Genomic DNA, 20737 nt, shown 5'->3' with positions numbered 1-20737 from the left:
GATCCAATGCAATGCAGTCATAAAAACGACCCAGTCACACAGTTGAAGAAAAGAGAGCTATCCGATTAAGAACCCGTTTGTTATAGTTTTTTTAAGAAAAAAAAATCACTTTATTTAAAAATATAATCACTTTTAAGAATTTTGCATCCGTTTGTTACGACTTTTTAAAAAAATCAAAATCTAAAAATGGCTTCAAATTAGAAGTTGTTAAGAGCAACTTCTTAAAAAATAGATTTTTTAATATTTATTACCGTAAACAAACACAAAATATATCCTATTTTTTCATAAAATCTTTATAATATAATCTCAAATTATTTTATGTCAAAATCAGTTTTATTTTAATCCGTAACAAATGGGTCCTAAATCAACGAGGCAGATTTCACTTTCTCTAACTTTTATGCTCTAAATCAACAACACACTGGACGAGTAAATAGGCAATTACCCTCCTGAAATTGTAAGTTTCGTCAATTACCCCCTGAAATTAACAAAACTTCAATTACCCCCATGAAATTGCACAACATTAATCAATTTACCCCCTTCGTCAAGTTTTTCTGTTAGTCAACATAACGTTTTGCAAATACTCCCTTAAAGTTTTGCACTTATGTGCAAAATGCCCCCCGAACTTAAAATTGATATATTTTTTTTCTTATCATTGACTCAAATGATATTAAAGACAGACAATTAACAATTACCTTTATGTCTCCTCTTAAGTTCTTGGAATAGAATTATTGAACTTTATCAATGTCATGTGTATCATTACTGTGATTTCACCTTTGACTTGTTGACCTTCCTTTTAAAGTTGATTATGGTGCCATTCTCCTCTGTCCATTTGTTTATTTCCATATATGTGTTTGTTTACAATTTTCATTCATGAAGCTCATGAATATTGTTTGCATTGGATAGGGTTTTTGTGTTCCTTTTATGCATATAGATATAGATTATGTTTTTGGAGCATTTGAGATCAATAGTAAACAGTTACCCATCATTCCATACAACAAAAATGGTTAATGAGTAGTTCAAAAATTAACAAGAATTGCTATCAAAGAGGAAAGAAAACAGCAAATAAATAGATTAAACAAATAAATTTCGATTATGGTGCAGAATAATGTGATGGGAATTGACCCAACATAAAACCAAATGTTAATTGCTTGCCTTTAATATCTTTTGAGTCAAATACAAGAAAAAACAAAATTTCAAGTTCAAGGGCATTTTGAAACTTGACGGGGATATTTACAAAATGGTTGACTAACAAAATGCAATTTTAAAAGGATAATTGAAGTTTTTTTAATTTAGAGAGTAATTGACGAAACTTATAAAGGGGTAATGGCGGACACTAAAAAGTGAACAACGACACAAATGTTCTCAGACACAAACTATATACAGTGCAGTACATAGATTTTTAAAGGATCTTTCTATTGTTGTTTGAGGTAAATTCCAACGGCAACTCGTCGTCATCGTGGTGCTCTGCAAATTCCGGCAACTCTCTCAGATCTGTTGGTTTCCCCTACGGCTCAATCATCGTTCCCACAATTAATCTTCATCGTTTATTTGATCGGATGGCTCTGTTTTCTTTGACTGTGTGACTGCGTCAATTTTATGAGTGCAGTGAATCACAATCCGGAGGTAATAGAGGCAAAAAGAGAGAACGATGCATGTACGAGGAGGTATACATCATCAACAACAATAATAATACATTACATTACATGTTAGTGGAGAAGCAACTCCGCTATTATTATTGACACCTGTTTCTACTACAGCTTGGCTTTTAGTACTTTTTTTGTCTTTCACTTCAATTAATCGAAACACGACGACGTGTTGCTGAAAATATAACTAAATATGTTTTTGGTAATTCGCAGGTGAAAATAACCAAAGCATCTTCATTGCATGCCATTGCTTTCTTCTCTGAATTACTGCACTTTCCATGGATTCATTACTTGCTGGATCTTTTCCTAAGTCATTCTCATATTCATTCACCACCACTGGTATCAACGTCAACTCTTCTTCTTCCTCCATATTTCATTTTTTTTTTTTAAATATTATAAAATAATAACATATCTGTGCCATTGCAAGTTGCAGGTGGGAATCTTTGGCGGAGTAAACGTTGTGTCAACAATTACTATTCAATTCCAAGTATGTCCCTGGAACATTTTCCATCTTATTATTATTATTATTCAACTATTTCATTGCCACTCACCATTTAAGGCCTTGTTTGGATTCACTCATTTTATTGAACTTATTTACTCACATAAGTACTTGTGAGACTTTCCGAGAGAATTTATAAAAACAACTTATTTTCAGTTTATCTACCGGCATAAACACTTGTGAGACTCTTCAGACTCAGATTGACCTATTTGAGCTTATTTACTGACATAAGCACCTGTGAGACTGTTCATAAGTTGTTTTCAACTTATTTTCCTAAGTTTTCCAGGATAGCTTACCAAAAGAGCTTATAATATATACAGAAACAATGTAACTTCATTTTTTTTTTTTATAGAAATAACTTATACATAAGCGCTTATCATGGCAAGTGCTTATGCTTTAAACGTAAAATTAAGCTGTTTATCCAAATGGGGCCTAAGTCTTACAAGTTTACTTCAATTCATCTGCCATGTAAAATGTTTAATCCGCCAACGTGTGTTGGCTTTGACTCAACCTTAAAATGGAATTGTTTTGACAAAAAGGGCTAAATTAGGGTTGGATTCATATTTTAATTAAGTACTTTGACCTTGTAATTAGGCAGCTACCATTGCTAATCCTTATGCTTAACCTTGTACTTTGACTTTATAATTGTGTTGACATTATTATTATGAGGGAAATAGTAGATTACATCCATACTTTTAAGTTTGAACTTTGATAAATTGAATGAAGAGTTGTTTCTTTTTGAATCGCTGTAGTAAAGTTAAGTAACAGAAAATGTTGAAAATGTTGATGCTGATTATTATTACTTGGGTGCAATAAAAATCTTCCCTTCAAAGGGAGACACATGTTATGGGAAGAACATTTGTGAATGTATAACCTAGCTCTGCAGTTTTGTTGATTCAAAGCATTGTGTTATCAATTGATAATGAACATGCACATACCATATGTTGGGGGTCTGATGGAACATGAAAACAAGGTGATGCATGACAATAGGAAAAAACAATTTACCGTGGAGAGTTGCAAACATTTCAACCACCATCTCCAAATACTTTACGATGGCGCCATCCGTTTTGATACCACTTGTTGGGGGTATGGGGGTACCTTACACAGTTACACCAATGGTTCAAGGCAATAAATTGCAAGGTGGAAACTTCATTTTACGTTTTCACCCGAAACCTTCAGGCATTGCGGGTCTTTTTTTTTTTTTTTTACACTGTTTTCATTTAATCAATATGGGACTCGCACTCATTTTCAATCTGTGTGAGTCTCTCTATATTGGTACCTCCACTTTATGGAACGACAAAGCCTCTTTGATCCTCACTTTCCAGAAGTTTAGAAGTTGATTGTAGAGTTCCTCCTCTGCAGATTTTCCTATGACCCTGACTCATTTAAAACAAGAGTCCTTTTCCTTTTCTTGTCTTTTCTTCTACACGGTCTCTCATACTAACATTTGAAATTTGGTGCTCTAGGTTCTTGTGCATCAAAAGCTTCAAGGCACAAAAAAATTCAAAATGAGTATAATACTTTGAGGTTCTGGCAGCCAAGTTTAAATCATTACTGCAAAGGGGCTGAAGGACGGTCTACATATCAAGAATGCAATGGAAAATTTGTAGTGAAAGCGGCACCTGAACAATCTTTTGAATCTGAACATCCTGCTTTTGATCCAAAAAACATTTTGGTCGCTGTTAAAAATTCCTTGGATGCTTTCTACAGATTTTCCAGGCCACACACGGTTATTGGCACAGTTAAGTTTAATTTTTTTTCCCCTCAGATTTACTCTGAACTAATCCTCAAATTTTTTGGTCAATACTTAATACAATTCATTTGTATGAATCACTAATTTGGATGATTGTCCTATTATGTGGCTGACTATATCTGTGTTTGGACAGGCATTAAGCATAATTTCGGTTTCTCTCCTTGCAGCGGAGAAATTATCAGATATATCCCCACTATTTTTTACAGGTGTATTGGAGGTGAGACCCCAAATCCGTTATTTCTCTTTCAAGTTTAAATATCCTATTGCTCCCTTGGCTTGCCCCTAACTTCATAATTGTTTTTGTTTGTTTTATTTATGTTTCAGGCTGTAGTAGCTGCCCTGTTTATGAACATTTATATTGTTGGTTTGAATCAATTGTCTGATGTTGAAATAGACAAGGTATGAAACTTACTATTAGAATAAAACAATCTGGACCTCTAATAAATTAATTTTGTTCCTTTGGGCTTCTGAAACTTTCCAGTATAAAAAATATGATGCATTCAGAAATGCTCTCTAGTTAATCCAAAGTCGGATATTTAGAAACATATTGACAATATGCATGCAAGTGTATTCGCTTATGTGCAAAAATTTGATCAGTTTATATGATTTTGACAACCAAACTCTGGTTTATACATTGATTTATCAAGCTTCTCGAATTATTGTAGTCTCTGATATGTGGTCCAGAAAACACACATCCTTTTACATCTTACATATTATTCCGAGGAACTATCATATGGTTTGTGTTATTTATTGCAGATAAACAAACCATATCTTCCATTGGCATCCGGAGAATATTCCTTTGCAACTGGTGCCATTATTGTTGTATCTTCTTCAATTCTGGTGCCATACAGATTCATCCCATTTTTCACTGATATTTTACAAGATGAGCTATACTGACAGAGTAGAAGATGACTTACTATTTTATTCTCTTTTACAGAGTTTTTGGCTTGCCTGGATTGTAGGTTCATGGCCATTGTTTTGGGCTCTTTTCATCAGTTTTGTGCTAGGGACGGCTTATTCCATCAATGTGAGTTCTTTTGTCTGCATCTAAATTTCCTTTCTCCTTTCACATTTTTAATGCAGTATTATGTAAAGATTATGATATAAAGTCTTACTTTTTAAAATCTACAACAGTATCATAATTGTTAAGGATTCGGCACAATGCTTGCTTTGCCAAATATCATGGTGACAAATGTCAAATAACATCCATTTCTTTAACTTTTCCTTGTAGAGAAAAACTATTTCAATTAAATGTGGAATGCGAGAGTTGATATTAACAATAGAATGTTCATCTTAAAAAGAGATTCATATTTTAGTAATAGCACTATTAGTTCAAGTCGTAAATTCTTAATTGATTAATAGGACATAGATTTGTTCAAATAAAAAATTTAATTGCATTTTTACTGGTTATTGAACACTACTCAAGATATTGCCACATGTTCTATCTGATAAAGATTTTACTCTACCCATGTTTGAGCTTGCAGGCAGAAAAATATCATGTTTTTAATGTCTGTCGTGAACTAACAATCCCAAACGTTTAAGTTACTAGGCGAAGACACAAGAATGATTTTATATTACTTCTCTAACATGCTCCTTCACTCGTGAATGCCCTCTAGGCTTGTAGCACAGCCAATACACACATCCACTTATATTGTGTTGAAATTCATCTTTTTTATCAGAAGGGGCGGCAAGGGTTAGACTCTTGATCACTTGGTCATAAAGGCTCTTATATCGTGCCATAAACTAACTATCCCTAAAGCTTAATTGATCAGGAGGAGACAAGCATGGTTTTGCAATACATCTCTAAGCAGACATTCACAAAGAAAGCCACATTTTGAAGAGTTATTTGATGATGGTCATTGCAGAATTTTATAACTTTGTCTTTTGAAAATTTTCAGGTGCCCCTGTTGAGATGGAAGAGATTTGCAGTGCTCGCCGCTATGTGCATTCTTTCTGTTCGTGCAGTTATAGTTCAACTAGCATTTTTCCTTCACATGCAGGTCTTATACAATAGCGTATTGTGCTTTTTGGAGGCTTCTAGCTCTAGATGAACATGCATTAACTTGTATACTTGTAGCAATAACAAATTTTTAGGACCGGTTTCCTTCAATTCATGACCAACTATTGAAACCACTATCTATAGATTAATATCTATAATATATTTTCGTCATTTAGTCCTCAAAAGGCCTTTATTCTCTGATAAGTAATAACCTTTTCAACAGTATTAATTAAAGTGAAAGAGATGAATGGGGATTTTTTTTAAAGGAACAGATGCATTTTAACAATGATATTATTGGAAGCATGGTGTCTGACTAACTAGCATGGCATAATTTTCCATCCACCAAATCTATGTTTGAATTCTGATATTTTCGGTTTCTAATTCATGTAACGATGTCCAGACTTTTGTGTACAAGAGGCCAGTTGTCTTTTCAAGACCATTGATCTTTGCAACTGCATTCATGAGCTTCTTCTCTGTAGTTATAGCATTGTTCAAGGTAAATGCTTCTAGATTCTTTTTTTATGCAATTGTTCTCAACATGAAATTTTTGATTCAATATGTGTACCTAATACAAACCTTTGTACTGAATTTATATAGGATATACCTGACATTGAAGGAGATAAAATATTTGGCATCCAATCTTTTTCAGTACGTTTAGGTCAGAAGCGGGTATGTTCTTCAAATGCAACTTCTCAACATTGTTCCCTTTTTTATCCCATGGTTGTCGCTAACTAATCTCTGACAGGTATTTTGGATTTGTGTTACCCTTCTTGAATTGGCCTATGGAGTCTCCCTTGTAGTTGGGGCAACATCTTCTTGCCTATGGAGTAAAATTGTTACGGTAATATGCTTGTTACTTACACATATATACTGTGTTTGCACTTTGCAGGTCTGATGTATCTTTTAGAGTAATTTAGATTACATCTTGGCATTGATTTTTCTACTCCTTATATTATATATAAGGGTAGTGTTAACTTGTGCCCTTAGGGCACATGTTAAGAAACCTAAAAGAAGAAATATTTTATAAAATTTTGCGCATTCAACTCATTAAAAATTTAAAGATTAAATGTAATGCACATATTCCAATGAGTTATTTCTATATTTGTTTCATTAACTTGTGCCTTAAGGGCACAAGTTAACATTTCCCTTATATATAAAAATACATAATGATTTGTTTTTTTCATAAAAAAAGAGGAAGAAAGAAATAGAAGTCTACTATTACATTATAAGTGTATTATCTTTTGTGGCACATCATTATCTATAACAATCTACAAAGGTAATAAACCCTTTAGGTTGGGTTTTACCTTTCCAATTTTACCCCTTAATTTAAAATAGTCAACAACAATAGAAACAATCCACAACAATAGGAGAAACAGTCAACAACAATAGAAACAATATTTGAACAGTATGTAAAAACCTTATTTTACTCTTATTGTAAAAAATAGTTAATTCTCTTTCGATGTACAATTATGTACAACAGAAAAACGGAGTGCTCGTCTATCCGCCAGTCAATATAACTGTATTACTTTGAGTTTTATTCTTTATACCTGAAAGAATAAAACTATAATTTTCAAATAGTTTTAGACTAGCAAGTTCGTCCACGGATTGACTTCCTTTTCATGCTGCACTTTTATGGAATATTTGGTGGTTAATATCATCATTAGCACAGTTTCCTTCCTTCTTATGTTGCATTTTCTATAAATTGGTATTCTTTTTTTACAAATATCTCCAAAAGTACCGAACTACTTTAACAATCCTTTTAGTTTGACACCACCAGTTTTCACGATCCCTTTAGTTTGATTCCACCCATCCGGTTATACTCACTCCAAAACATTCCCTGTCTAATGCAAAATTGTCCTGGAAAATTCTCCTACAAAATCAACTCCCCTGCACACTTGATTTTCATTGATTCTATCAAAGTTATAAATTTTAATGCAAAACTCAAAATGGGTATAAGGAAGGGTTTCATTGAAGAAGGCATGAGTTCCACCGTTGAGGGCTGTTTCAGCCACTTTACATCCTAAAACATCAAGGTTCAAAGAAGATGAAAGAGGGGTTGGTCATGCTAGCTTGATATGTTCTCAAAGAAGAGATCCACCACATATTGCGCAAAACCTCTCTTTTCTTTTACGGTATCAGTTTTTCTATGTGCGATTGTTGGGGTCAGTCACAAACCCCCAAATCCCTAGCGTCCCCATTCGGATACAAAATTAGCATCATACCATCTCTATTAATTTGGAAGGAGCAGCAGATGTCCTCCAGAAGGGGGCTAATATGCATTTTTTAAAATATTATTCTTATATGAACCGTTTAATAAAATAATAATATACCTAATGATCTTGTTCAAAAAATAATATACCTAATGATCAAAATTGATGGCTCATAGTGAACCACCCTCACCCTAGTCTTCAACTTTTGTTTATACTGCCTACTATGGAAATATTTCCCTAGTAATGCTGTTTCTGTTGCACAAAATATTCCAACTATATATAATCTTGAATTATTTTACAGATTAGTTTTAAGTGAGGATGAACTTGTTCAAACTTTCCAGCAATTTTTAACTTTATTCTTTTCCAATGTGTTAGAGTCTGGGACATGCTGTACTTGCGTCAATTCTTTTCAATCATGCCAAATCTGTAGATTTGAAAAGCAAAGCTTCCATAACATCTTTCTACATGTTTATCTGGAAGGTAATCACTCACTGTTTAGCATTCTTTTTGGTAGGACCTGCTGTTTATCATTTGAGTTTTATTATCAGTACTGTTAGTTATTAACAAAATGGCTATCTGAATCTGACTATTCCATGTTTTGAGAAATAATGGTTGTTTGATTTCTTAAAATTCCAATTGAAATGCAAAAGACGGGGTACAATAGCTACATTGAAGTTATTTTTGAGAACATGAATTTCAATGACTATACTGATTAACTTGGTCATTCATTGGCCTTATTTTATATTCTGGTAAAAAATTCAAAACTTTTTGAAGTGTAGGACACAGAGGGAGTATTTATTTTCTAATTGTTTGCACTAAATCCTGTCTTTTTCACATATAAAGTAGAACATGAACTTGTATTGATATCTTGTTTCTCATTGCAGCTATTTTACGCAGAGTACTTCCTCATACCTTTAGTTAGATGAGAATGCAGCGGTATTGTTGATCTGAGAACTAATTTTACTTAAATGATGCTGTTTTAGACCTTTGATTTTATAATTGGTTTATCTGCAATTGTAAATGAAGGGTTATTTCTTTTTTAGCTTATAGTGGTTTCTCTAATAATAATAATTTCTTTTGCCTATTATGAAAAAAACTAAAAAAACTCTGGCTTCAAGCATTCTTATTCTTAATCTTATTACTCTTATTCGTGCCTTTTACTTCGATAGTCCTGTATCTCTTCATTATCCTCTGCATGCATGATGTATACTTGGAGAAATTGTTTATAAATAACAATTGCTTCATCAACTAAGACTATATAGGTAGAGACGGTGTAAATGTACATGTTGATTGAATTTTTATTTTTGTTGAGATTATGAGTCCGTTTAATACGGATTAAAATAAAATTGATTTTGACTTTGAATATTTTAGAGATGATTTTTTTAGAGATTTTATAAAAAAATCAGAATCTATTTTGTATTAAAATCATTTTTTTTAAAAAATAATTTAGTTTGTTTGGATACAACTATATAAAAGAGATTTTTTGTTACAAAATTAGTTCAATCTTTTGACCCATAATTTCTCTCTCCCTTCAATTTTTTTTTAAGCTCTTAACTTCTCATTTGAAGTTGTTTTTAGATTCTAATATTTTAAAAAAGTTGTAACAAACAAATGCAATACTCTTAAAACATATTATTTTAAAAAAAATGATTTTTTTCCTTAAAAAAAAAAATAACAAGCAATTTTTTTTATAAGAAATCAAAATGTATTTTGCGTTTGTCTATTGTATTAAATTTTTTTTTTTTTAAAATTAATTTAGTTTGTTTGAGTATAACTTTTGTTACAAAATTACTTTAATCTTTTGATACTTATTTTTCTCTCTCTAGAAAAATTAATTTTTCATTTGAAAGAACTTTCAGATTTTGTATGAAAAAAAATACTCTTAGAGATTTTGTTTCTAAAAATAAAAAAAGAGTTTTTTTTTTTTTTTTTTTTTTTTTTTTTTTTTTTTTAAGTTGGAACAAACGCATGAATTACCCTCCAAAGTGATTACAATGACCACTCGAACTCATGTGGTGACAATTTTGCAATAACATAACATATTAGGCATATTACTTTAGAGTTTAATTCATACACATTGGATGTGTTGTCATATCAATTAATGAGATATGACAAGTCACATGTTTTTAACTCCACAACGAATGAGATACAAATATTTAAAGTTGTTATACATATAAAATAAAAAATATTTAATAAAAAGTTGAAACACTACAAATTTTGATTTTTTTTTGAAGGATCTGTACTAATGTTTATATTTTGAAAACAAACACGATTTTTTTAAATTTGTATCATATCAACTTTTTCATATCTGTACATAAAAGTTTGCTTCAATAAATGTAAGCACATAAAATCTGCAATAGATGCGGTTCAAATATTTTAACTATATATTGTATATAAAATAAAAAATATTTAATAAAAACACCACATTAATATTGATATTTTAAAAAGGCTTAAATATGTATTTCATCCTTGCAATCAGGGGTCGTTTAAAAATTGATCCTCGTAATCGCTAATCCTTGCAATTTACCCTCGCATTGTTTCATCGTTTAAAATTTCGTCCCTCTCCCCACTTAATCACTGCCACATCACTAATTTGATGACGTGACAATCACTATCACACATGAAATTCTAATTTTACCCCGGGGTTTCCAATTCTTTCTTCAATATTTTGTCATCTTCTTAAGGGCAAAATTGGAATTTCATGTGTGGCAGTGATTGTCACGTCATCAAATTAGTGAAGTTGCAGTGATTAAGTTGGTCAAAGAACGAAATTTTAAATGATTAATGATTGCAAGACTAGTTTGTAAGGATTAGCAAATACATGACCAATTTTTTAAACGATCCCTAATTGCAATGATAAAATACATATTTAAGCCTTTTAAAAATTATGAAAAAAAGCAACCGCCAACAACATATTCTCATTCACTTGTTCTTCTTTGTTTGACGGTACATCAGAACACTTATCCTCTATAGTGTGCTTATGATTTGAAATACATAACATACTACATCTACATTTTCTTCTTTTTTTTCTTTCATAGAATCATTTCTTTCTAAATCTGTAAGTAAAACAAGACTCATCCCCTTCTAGACCGATGACGTTAAGGTTTGTAGAAAAAGTAGCCAAAACACGGTTCAGCATGTCGAACCGCCGGTTCTATTCGGTTTTCCGGTCTGTTCACCATTTTTGGACAGAGCTATTTTAAGACCAGATTGGACCGGATGCAGGTTCGGTTTTTGGTCCAACCGATTAAATCGGAAGGTCCGGTCTAGTTTTAATTACTTGATAATACATACTTATGTCTTATACTGCCAAAAAAAATTGTTTAAAAAAAGAGACTAAATTTTCTAGTATAGATAACCCTTAGATATTTTTCTGTAAAAAAATAAAAAGATAATCCCTTAGTCAAAACGTAGACCCCAAGTTAGCGACCTTTTCCCTCAAAAAAAAATAATTAGTGACCTTTGTTTTTTGTATTGTATTATATTATATATTATTATTCCCTCAAAAAAAAATAATTAGCGACCTTTGGCATTATAAGTTCATAACTATGAATTGGAAAATCAGTGGTTTAGATTTTAATATCTTCATAGTTTTCTTAATATATGTTCTTGTATTTTAACACAATCTTAACATCGGTACTTATATCTCTAAAGTGTATCCCCCTTCATTTTAGGAGCCAAATCCATCTCTAGTTCACAGAAAGTTAGGTCTCCCTCGTCCTATCCTATCACTTTTATAATTAGTACTTGCAATGAGGAGAATAAGTGTTTCTGTACACGTTTTAAGCCTGCTGTTCCCTTGTCAAAATGTCCAGGGAAAAGTAGGACAGGAGAGCTTAGTATTTTCCCCAAGACTCTTGTAGTTCTGTCTCATTGTCTGCACATGATGCCCAAACAAGAGTCTGCTTCTGCTGCTGCTGCCAATAATGCAAATTTGATGGTGAACATAATTTCTCTTGGTGCTTGATGCTAGTTGATACTTGATATTCATACATAGTGACATCTTTATTTCATTATTTATCTGTAGGGAAATCAATGGGTACCAGGAAGTACCAGGAATCCTGAAACATATATTTTGAAGGATCAGGTATTATTAGTACGAAAAGTACTTTGATATTTTCTTTCATTGCTTTTGTGCCCTATATTATCTTATTTTCTGGGAACTGTTTTCAAGCAGATTATAATTAAATGGAAAAACATGTAACTTAGAAAACGTTAGTATGCAATAGCATGCAGTATATCTTCGTTTGGTGGTTTGGGGCGTGGATAAGAAATAGATTGAGATAGACCGAAGTAGGCTTTTCCATGTAAAGATTACAATTTATATGGAACCCACCAAATTTATATAGGACCCACTTGATATGGTGGGACCCATGTGAGTTTTAACCAATCAAATAGTGCGTGTTAAAATGAGTGTTGCTAGCATTTCGTTCATGCCATTTGGATTTGATGTTGCATCCATATCACCCATCACTCATCTATTAACAGTAGTCTTTTTTCTTATTACAACTCATTATCTTTTATAGGAAACAAGATATCGTTCACGCCATTTGGATTTGATGTTGCATCCTGAAGTTCGAGAAATATTCAAAACTAGATGTAAAATCGTTAAATACATTCGGAAATACCTTGATGACCGTGATTTCTTGGAGGTTTGTTCTCTGTCCAAGTATTCTGACACCATCTGCTTATAATTTCTTTCCTTCCATTTACCTTTTCTTTTCACTACTTTCAGGTTGAAACACCTATGATGAGCAAGATTGCCGGTGGAGCAGCAGCTCGTCCATTTGCAACTCATCACAATGAACTTGACATGAAATTATTCATGAGAATTGCTCCAGAACTTTATCTCAAGCAGCTGGTTATTGGTGGGCTGGGTCGTGTTTATGAAATCGGTAAACAATATAGAAATGAGGGTATGGACTTGACCCACAATCCTGAGTTCACAACTTGTGAGTTCTATATGCCTTTTGCGGATTACTATGACCTGATGAAGATAACAGAGGAAATGTTGAGCGGTAAGAATTAAGGACTATTGATTTCTATATTTGATTTTATCTTCATGTTTTTATCTTCTTAATGTCATGTAGTTAATCTCAATACGTGGCAAATTTCAATTAGGTATTGTTTACCAACTTACAAATGGAAGCTATAAAATCCAATATCATTCAAATGGAGTTGACAAGGATCCTATCGAAATAGACTTCACTCCACCCTTCAGGTGCAGTGTAAACTTGTCAGTCATCAATTATGGTTATAAAATCTATTATATTTTGGCACGCACAACTCATTTGTATTTTTCTTATCGTTACAGGAGGATTGATATGATTGAGGAACTAGAGAGTATGGCAGGACTTAGTATTACGAAGGACTTGGCTAGTGAGGAAGCTAATGAATATCTGAAGAATGCATGCTTGAAGTATGACATCAAATGCGCTCCCCCTCAAACCACTGCTCGGTTGTTGGATAAAGTAATGTACAATCTGTTTCTTTGTTGGCCTATAATATGCTTTATTTTCAATTTTCCTTTTTATTCAAAAGCGGGTTGTAACCCCTTTTCCTTTGTTGAAATTGAGAAAAATAAATAAATAATTCATTGTCATAGTTTACAGTTGATTAACAAATATGAACATTAGTAAAAAAGTTAAGATATTGGATTAAAAGGTGATCTGATCTGATATTTTACTCTATCTGATACAGCAGATAACCGTTCCAATGATATTTTAGTCATTTGATTAATAAGCTTGGTTTATGATGCCAGCTTGTAGGCCACTTTTTGGAAGAAACGTGTGTCAATCCTACATTCATCATGAATCACCCCGAAATAATGAGTCCTTTGGCCAAGTCGCACAGAGAAAAACCAGGCCTGACCGAGCGTTTTGAATTGTTTGTCAATAAGCATGAAGTAAGTTAATGAAACTCAGGTGATATTTATTATTAAGAGCAAGTGAACAGCTTATTGATTCTTCTCATTGTTTTCTTGTTACTTTTCAGCTTTGCAATGCATATACTGAACTGAATAATCCTGTTGTGCAACGTGAGAGATTTGCTCAACAACTCAAGGTATGATATAAATATTAGCTTACTAAATTAATTCTCTTCTCTAGCTGTTTGATTTTATTTTAAGGGATGTAAAGCCAATGTAAATCTTTTCTACATATGCATCCCAATCAAACCACTCTATGATATCAATTTGCTATTTTAGTTCTTAAAATATCTCCAAAAATATCTATATGCTGAGATGTGATGTGATTGAGTGCACGCGTAGAATTATTTTAATCCTAATAATGCATACAAATTACATTTTCTTTAATGCAATAAGAATAACTAATTGGTCTACGTTTTCCTGCATATTAGGATCGGCAATCGGGGGATGATGAAGCGATGGCCTTAGACGAGGAATTTTGCACTGCTTTGGAGTATGGTATGCCACCAACTGGCGGTTGGGGTATGGGTATTGATAGGTTGACGATGTTACTGACTGATTGATTCACAGAACATAAAGGTTCTTGCTCTTTCTCATTCTCATTCTCTGCATGTTAAATTTGTTTTTGTAAATTCTTACATTTTTGGTTCCTTTTGGGTTGGTTACAGGAAGTTATTCTCTTCCATGCCATGAAACCTCAAGATGTACCTTCAGCTAAAGGTTTGTAATGTACATGCCTTCACCTTCTTTTATGTTTATTTAGATATGTTTCTCATGTTGGTCTTCTTCACTATACACAATTCAATTTTTTCCTAGGCTTAATATTTTTCCCTACATTGATTTCAGGAACTTGAGAAATTCAAGATGATCAGAAACCAAATTGCATGTAAATAAGTTGGGATCTTGAAATCTTTTATTGAGAATCAAGTTAAAAATATTATAGTTATGACTGCTATTTGTTACTCCATCCGTTCCTTTTTAAGTGTCTCTTTTGGAGAATTTTTTTGTTTCTATTTAACTTTCACTTTCAAAGTTCAATGCAACATTAAATGATGTTTTATCAATATTACCCTTAATTATTTATTGCGGAGAAAGAAATGTATGAAATAAGATATTAAATGAATAAGGTCATTATAGTAAAAGTATAACTTATTGCATAAAAAATAGTAACAATTATTGATTATCTTGGTTTGTGTAAAATGTCAAAATATGACAATTAAGTAGTATGTAATTACGGTGCAGTTTAACCTAGCAAAGGAAACTTCTTTCCCACCATGGGTCCCTTCTCCCAGGACAGCTGTCAGTTATAACTGACTATGCCAAAAAAAAAAAAAAAACTCAGTTTTATTTTTTAAAGTTGTTTGTAACATTCCTGCTCCACCTCCCCATTTGCTCACAACAGCACAGCGTAATCTTCACCTACATTTAGTGCTAAAGCATTAAAACATCTATTCTTCTTCTTCTCAAACATTCCAGAAGAGCATAACAAAACCCAGCAAAAAAAGCTTAAAAAATATCCAAAGTATATATACTATTCTAATATTGTAAAAATTCATTTTAAACATCAATTCTTCTTCTTTTGTTCTATTACTTGATGATTTCGATTGTGGTAGTTTTAAGGATGCTATGGCGGTGGAATAGAGAAATTGCAAATCCTGTATGGAATACCCACCTACCCCTTTCTAAAAAAAAAATGAAATTGAAAAAGAGATGATAAAATCAATTGAAGGAACTACAAGGTAAATAAATAAATTAGGCTTAAATAAAATTGAAGTTGGGTGTTAATGGAGTTGGGTGAAGAAGAAGTGAAGTGTTAGCGTTGGTGATAAATGGTGTAGTAATAATTTTGAGGAAGATGGTTCTGGAACTTCGGGTCATTAACTTAACCCCTCTTAGAATTATTATTTTTTTAATTAATAAATTTTATAAAAAAACACGTAACTAGTGCATTATCAATAATAATGGTATACTACCACTGTATAACTATACCCATTGAATATTTCAATTTTTTATTTAGTAATACCCAACACTAAATTTCTTAAAAAAAAAATGCAAAACACTAAATAATAAGTTTAAGACTAATAAATGTGGGGTGTTACTCATTATATTTTTGATGTTATAGTGTTAACTTCACCAAAAAAATCATTTTAATGACTTCATCATATAATTTTCCAATTTAATTTATAATCATGTTATTTCAAATATTTTTTAAAATTTCATAAACACTATAATTTAATTTAATTTAAACAACGTTATTTATGTCACATAATTTTATGTTACGTATAAAATAATCCAGGCCTATTAATTTTATGTCAAACATTATTTTTCATTTTAATATTATTTTAAAAACCTATTAATTAAACTACCAAAAAAGACCTATTAATTTCTTCTCTAATTATATTTGGTAGTGTTGTTAGCAACTATACATGCCTAGCCGAAAATGTTATTTACAACTAAAAAGCCCAAAATAAAATGGTAGGTCCATGAATTATAACTAAGAAATCAGAAACTATTGTTTAATGAGAAGGTGGGGACCACGCCTGCTGTTCACCGTATCGGCCAACAATTTCCAGCATTTTGCAGGTAACAGATCCTAGCCATCCAATTAAAAAACAATTATATCCATGGTTCTCGTTTAACTTTGTCATGAAGGAAAAGAAGTTTCCTTTCCCATACTAAACTTAACCTGTAATTACTCCAAGTAGAATTTAGATTGGGAGTAGTATGTTCCTCGTTTTCAGATGCTTTGTGCTTGATTTTCAAGCATGACATTTGTCTCATCTTTATCTCTATTTATAATACAATATTAAGAAAAGTTTTTAGTGTAAATGTATGTAATTTGTGTATGACTATACTTGATTAGCATTTGTGTATAATTTTCAATGTTAACTTTTTATATTTCAAGGTTAATTAGTAATATTAATAAGAGATAAATTAAAAAAAAAGTATAATAAATACTTTATATTTAAGATAATTTTTTTTTCTAGAATCTTATTGTTAGAGGGAGTGCATTTTAATATTTCATATTTTTTACCATGAGGTGAATTTGTTTTCCAAGTGCATTCAACTTTTTGTAATTATTTACGAAACTAACTACGGGTCAATCTTTCATTTTTTTACCAAAACTGGTGTTTTTTCTTCTTCAATCAAATGTTTAAGGAAAATGCTAGATATCAAGAATGATTTTATAAGAAAAATTCAAGAATGACATGGCACAATAATCATCTTTAGATTTCAGTCTCATTTATTAATCTTTCATACAAAAAAGATACATAACACCCACCACCCCATGATTTCCGGCCAGACTGAGATTTTATTGGTTAACATTAATTTCAGGACTATTTCTTGATAAAATCTAAGGGTGATTATTCTGCCATGTCATTCTTGAAATTTTCTTTGAAAAAATCTTTCTTGATATATAGCATTGCTCTGGCAAATTTCCTATCTTTGTTTTTTTTTTCTTTCCTTATATGACTCGTTAATATAAGTCGTACATATAATTGATTTCAATGAAGAATCACATGTGTTATTTGGATGATACTTTTTAATTTCAACCATTAATTTTGATCTAAAGATCGATATTATATTAAATTGGGGAAGAATTTTTTTTATTAATATCAATGACACTGATGATTATATTACTATAACTTTTTTAGATGAGATTCAAACTATGTCCCTCTAAATGATAAAGTAGCTCTAACCACTGAGTTTGATATCTTTTGGATTATGTGATATATGTCACGAAAACCATCTATAATTGAATCTACACAAAATTTCTTTTAACAATTCTCTATTATACTAACCAACGATTATTTATCTTCCATCTTATTATTGTGAATTTTAAAATTTTATCTTCCGTCGATTATATTCTTAAACGAACTGTAATAATTGTAAAAATAAATAGTTATATTCATAAATCAAATGTAATAATTGTTGAAAAAAAGTATGAGAATAAGAGTTAACATATGCCCCTTCATTCTCATTAATGTATGATATTACGATGGGTATAACAAATTCCAACATGTCCACCGTGGTACCAAATATAGACTTGGTAGCCAATGGTTTGATGAAAGAGAGAACATCCTCATCGTCATTGATGTTAACGCTCTACAATACGTATAATAGCACTCAAGAAATAAATCAAAACTAGCAGAGAAAAGAGTATCTCCAATAATATCAACGAGAGTTTTACAACAAGGTGAACCTGTATCTTTTTTTTTATTGGAGAAAGACCTACATTGAGAATTTGAGTTTCATAAAATTTTATTTGATGAGAAACCTTGATTAGGCTACGATAAAAATTGAATAAAACATTTATTTTCTTTCTTCAATCACACCAACGAATACATAAAAAAGGGAACAACATTTCATATCACAATAATGTGGATTGTTTAATAATTTGCATAATTTTTTACCATTAGAGCAAAGGGAAAATATAGGTACTCGTGAGCTTAGCTTCAGTTGATAAGGACAATGCATAATATATGCCCTATGTAGGAGGGTATTTTGGTAATGTGTAACTAAGAATATGTACCCACATTGCCACATGTTGTGGGGGGTTTAAGGGGTGTATACCACCTATCTGTGTCTACGTGTATAAGCACTCCCGTGCAAAATATACATACGTATGACATGCAGTTACGAGGACAACATATAATAGTGTGTGAAACTCAAAATGAGTTCCGTAAAAAGTGACTACTATTTGAGATGCTCTTAGGAAGCAAAACAAGAGTAATTATACCCATACATCCTAACGTCGCATACACCATCCTACCACTTCAATATTACATTTTTTTTATTAATTATTTTGGGGTAATTTTGTCCATTTCAAAAAAACAAGGGGACAAAATTGTCCAACACAGTCAGCAACTATCATCCTCTTTTCTCTTTCTTCTCCTCACCGTCCAACACACCAACCGCCGCCGTCGCGCCACCACAACCGTGTTAAGTTGTCCAACTGTTACAACCTCTCTTCTTCCTCTTTCTCAGACCCACTTTTGTTTTCTCTCTCCATGGATCTCAGTCACCACCACCACCGTCATACACGCCACCACTGTCGACGCCGTCGTCCATCACACCAACCTCCGTCCACTATATTTCTGGTCATCAGATTTAAATCTGAAAACTCATGTAAGAGATGGAGCGTTCAGGCAAGGGAGAAGAGAGAGAGAGTTTGGAGGCTGCAGAGTTGAATGTGAGAGAGAGGATGAGAGTCATTGAGTGAGAAAAAGAGAGAGAGAGAGAGAGAGAGAGAGAGAGAGAGTCTACGTAGAGAGGAAGAGAGGTGAGAATGAATTTTTTATGTTTTAATTTTAAATCTTTTAATTAGAAATGTGCCATGTCAGCGTGTGTATAGGAGGTACACCCTTTAAAGGGTGTTTACCGATCTTTTTCCCAAAACAAACCCTTACCACCTACATCAACATATATTTAATTGATTCTATGGATATGTATTTTTTTGAGTTTTTTTTTTTATGCAATTTTGTTTAGGAGTTTAACATGAATTCAATAAGGTATGCCAAGTCATTATTTTTAATTCATTACTTTTTTTAATTAATTTAGTGGCTCACACACCTTAAGTGTCGAGAAAAAATGTAGAATTTGAAGACCGAACCTAACCCCTCATATCAATGTCTTAGTAACTACATGCTAAATTGTATGATGTGATAACACATTATTTGATGTAAATGTAAAACTTTTTTACACTAATATCTTATATAATCAAACATTTTTTTTTGTGTTAAGTGTACACACACATACATACATATATTCTCACATTGCTAAGGCCTGTGCTGCTTCTGGTGATGCCGTGAGAGTCAGGGAACTTCATGATGATCCCTCATCGAGAAGTTGTGTCTTCGAATGGAGTTCGAACGACATATTTCACAAACAGAGTAGTGGTTCCTTGATAATGGAAGCTACAACGTTGGAGGCTACAGCTCCGGCAACCACCAACACTGTAAGCAACTCGGAACCTTCTCTCTCAACTCATCGTGCCAGCGTCGTCACTATAGCTGATATTTAACAACACTGCTATTTGATTGATTAAACTTAATAATTTTTTCTACTTGATTAATTTAATCGCAGCCATACACCGAGAACAGACTTAAGTATCTTGCTTCACAGAAGACAGAAGGGAATGATCCCTATCCACACAAATTATCTGTTCCTATTACTATTCTTCAATAGGGTTAAGCAATGGAGACCACCTTGAAGATGTGTCCGTGTCTATGGCTGGTAGTTAGTCTCCGGTTTCTATTTCAACAGTTTTGTTTTGTTTGCGGTGGTCTCTCTTGTGTAGTTACTAACTTACTCTATATGTTGGTGCTAATTGTCTTTCTACGTGTTAGGCCGAATTATAAACAAAGACTCTTCGGATGCGAAGGATATCTGACTTGGATGTGGTTGAATTTTGATTATTCCATTCTACTGTGGAACTAGGTGACACTGTTGGCGTCATTGGATTCGAAACGCATGGTACTGAGAAAATGTTAGCGTGCAGTAGCATGCTGTATTCCTTCATTTTTTTGGTAGTTTGGGGTGGGGATCATTAGAAATGGATTGATATAGACCAATGCTAGGCATTTCCTATCACTATTTTGTTGTATGGTTGGCATTGATTTTCCTAATTACCTCGCAAAAATAAAGGTATTGTTATTCATAAGCATATAGATATTTTTAAGTGAAATTTGATGTTTGAGCTTAAA

At 32.3% G+C, this 20737-nt stretch overlaps 2 protein-coding genes and 1 long non-coding RNA gene across 8 annotated transcripts; all 3 read left to right on the top strand.

Moving 5' to 3' along the window:
• Window positions 1–1406: 1406 nt before the first annotated feature.
• Window positions 1407–9249, top strand: LOC11424708 (homogentisate phytyltransferase 1, chloroplastic). 6 transcript variants are annotated; one of them, XM_039833621.1, is made up of 14 exons: window positions 1407–1623; window positions 1857–1982; window positions 2077–2130; window positions 3609–3883; window positions 4029–4112; window positions 4220–4294; window positions 4652–4735; window positions 4833–4922; window positions 5794–5895; window positions 6295–6390; window positions 6492–6563; window positions 6640–6735; window positions 8480–8584; window positions 8989–9249. In XM_039833621.1, the coding sequence occupies exons 2-14, from the start codon at window positions 1922–1924 to the stop codon at window positions 9028–9030; spliced, it is 1236 nt and encodes a 411-aa protein (XP_039689555.1). In that variant the 5' UTR covers window positions 1407–1623; window positions 1857–1921; the 3' UTR covers window positions 9031–9249. The 6 variants fall into 6 exon arrangements, with proteins under 6 accessions (XP_039689555.1, XP_003610087.2, XP_024636696.1 ...); XM_003610039.4 differs by having other exon boundaries at window positions 1407–1664; XM_024780928.2 differs by having other exon boundaries at window positions 1407–1705.
• Window positions 9250–11660: 2411 nt separating this feature from the next.
• LOC11423898 (lysine--tRNA ligase) lies at window positions 11661–15012 on the top strand. Its single transcript, XM_003610038.4, is given in 12 exon segments — window positions 11661–12044; window positions 12132–12191; window positions 12631–12756; window positions 12840–13122; window positions 13226–13325; window positions 13419–13575; window positions 13866–14009; window positions 14099–14167; window positions 14462–14590; window positions 14592–14609; window positions 14699–14750; window positions 14877–15012. Coding segments are annotated over 12 exon segments (1203 nt in total). The 5' UTR covers window positions 11661–11987; the 3' UTR covers window positions 14885–15012.
• Window positions 15013–19780: 4768 nt separating this feature from the next.
• On the top strand, window positions 19781–20691 carry LOC120580156 (uncharacterized). Its single transcript, XR_005645846.1, has 3 exons — window positions 19781–19989; window positions 20118–20267; window positions 20381–20691. It is a non-coding gene; the product is annotated as an uncharacterized lncRNA (long non-coding RNA).
• The last annotated feature ends 46 nt before the right edge of the window (window positions 20692–20737 follow it).

Source organism: Medicago truncatula, chromosome 4 (genome assembly GCF_003473485.1).
Source record: "Medicago truncatula cultivar Jemalong A17 chromosome 4, MtrunA17r5.0-ANR, whole genome shotgun sequence".
Lineage (NCBI taxonomy): Eukaryota > Viridiplantae > Streptophyta > Magnoliopsida > Fabales > Fabaceae > Medicago > Medicago truncatula.
This window is presented reverse-complemented; position numbering and strand designations above follow the sequence as displayed.

Coding starts and splice junctions, on each gene's coding strand:
- LOC11424708 (XM_039833619.1), top strand. CDS start 3,123: ATGACAATAGGAAAAAACAATTTACCGTGGAGAGTTGCAAACATTTCA. Junction 3,884..4,028: donor CACACACGGTTATTGGCACA/GTTAAGTTTAAT, acceptor GTGTTTGGACAG/GCATTAAGCATAATTTCGGT. Junction 4,923..5,793: donor GGACGGCTTATTCCATCAAT/GTGAGTTCTTTT, acceptor GAAAATTTTCAG/GTGCCCCTGTTGAGATGGAA.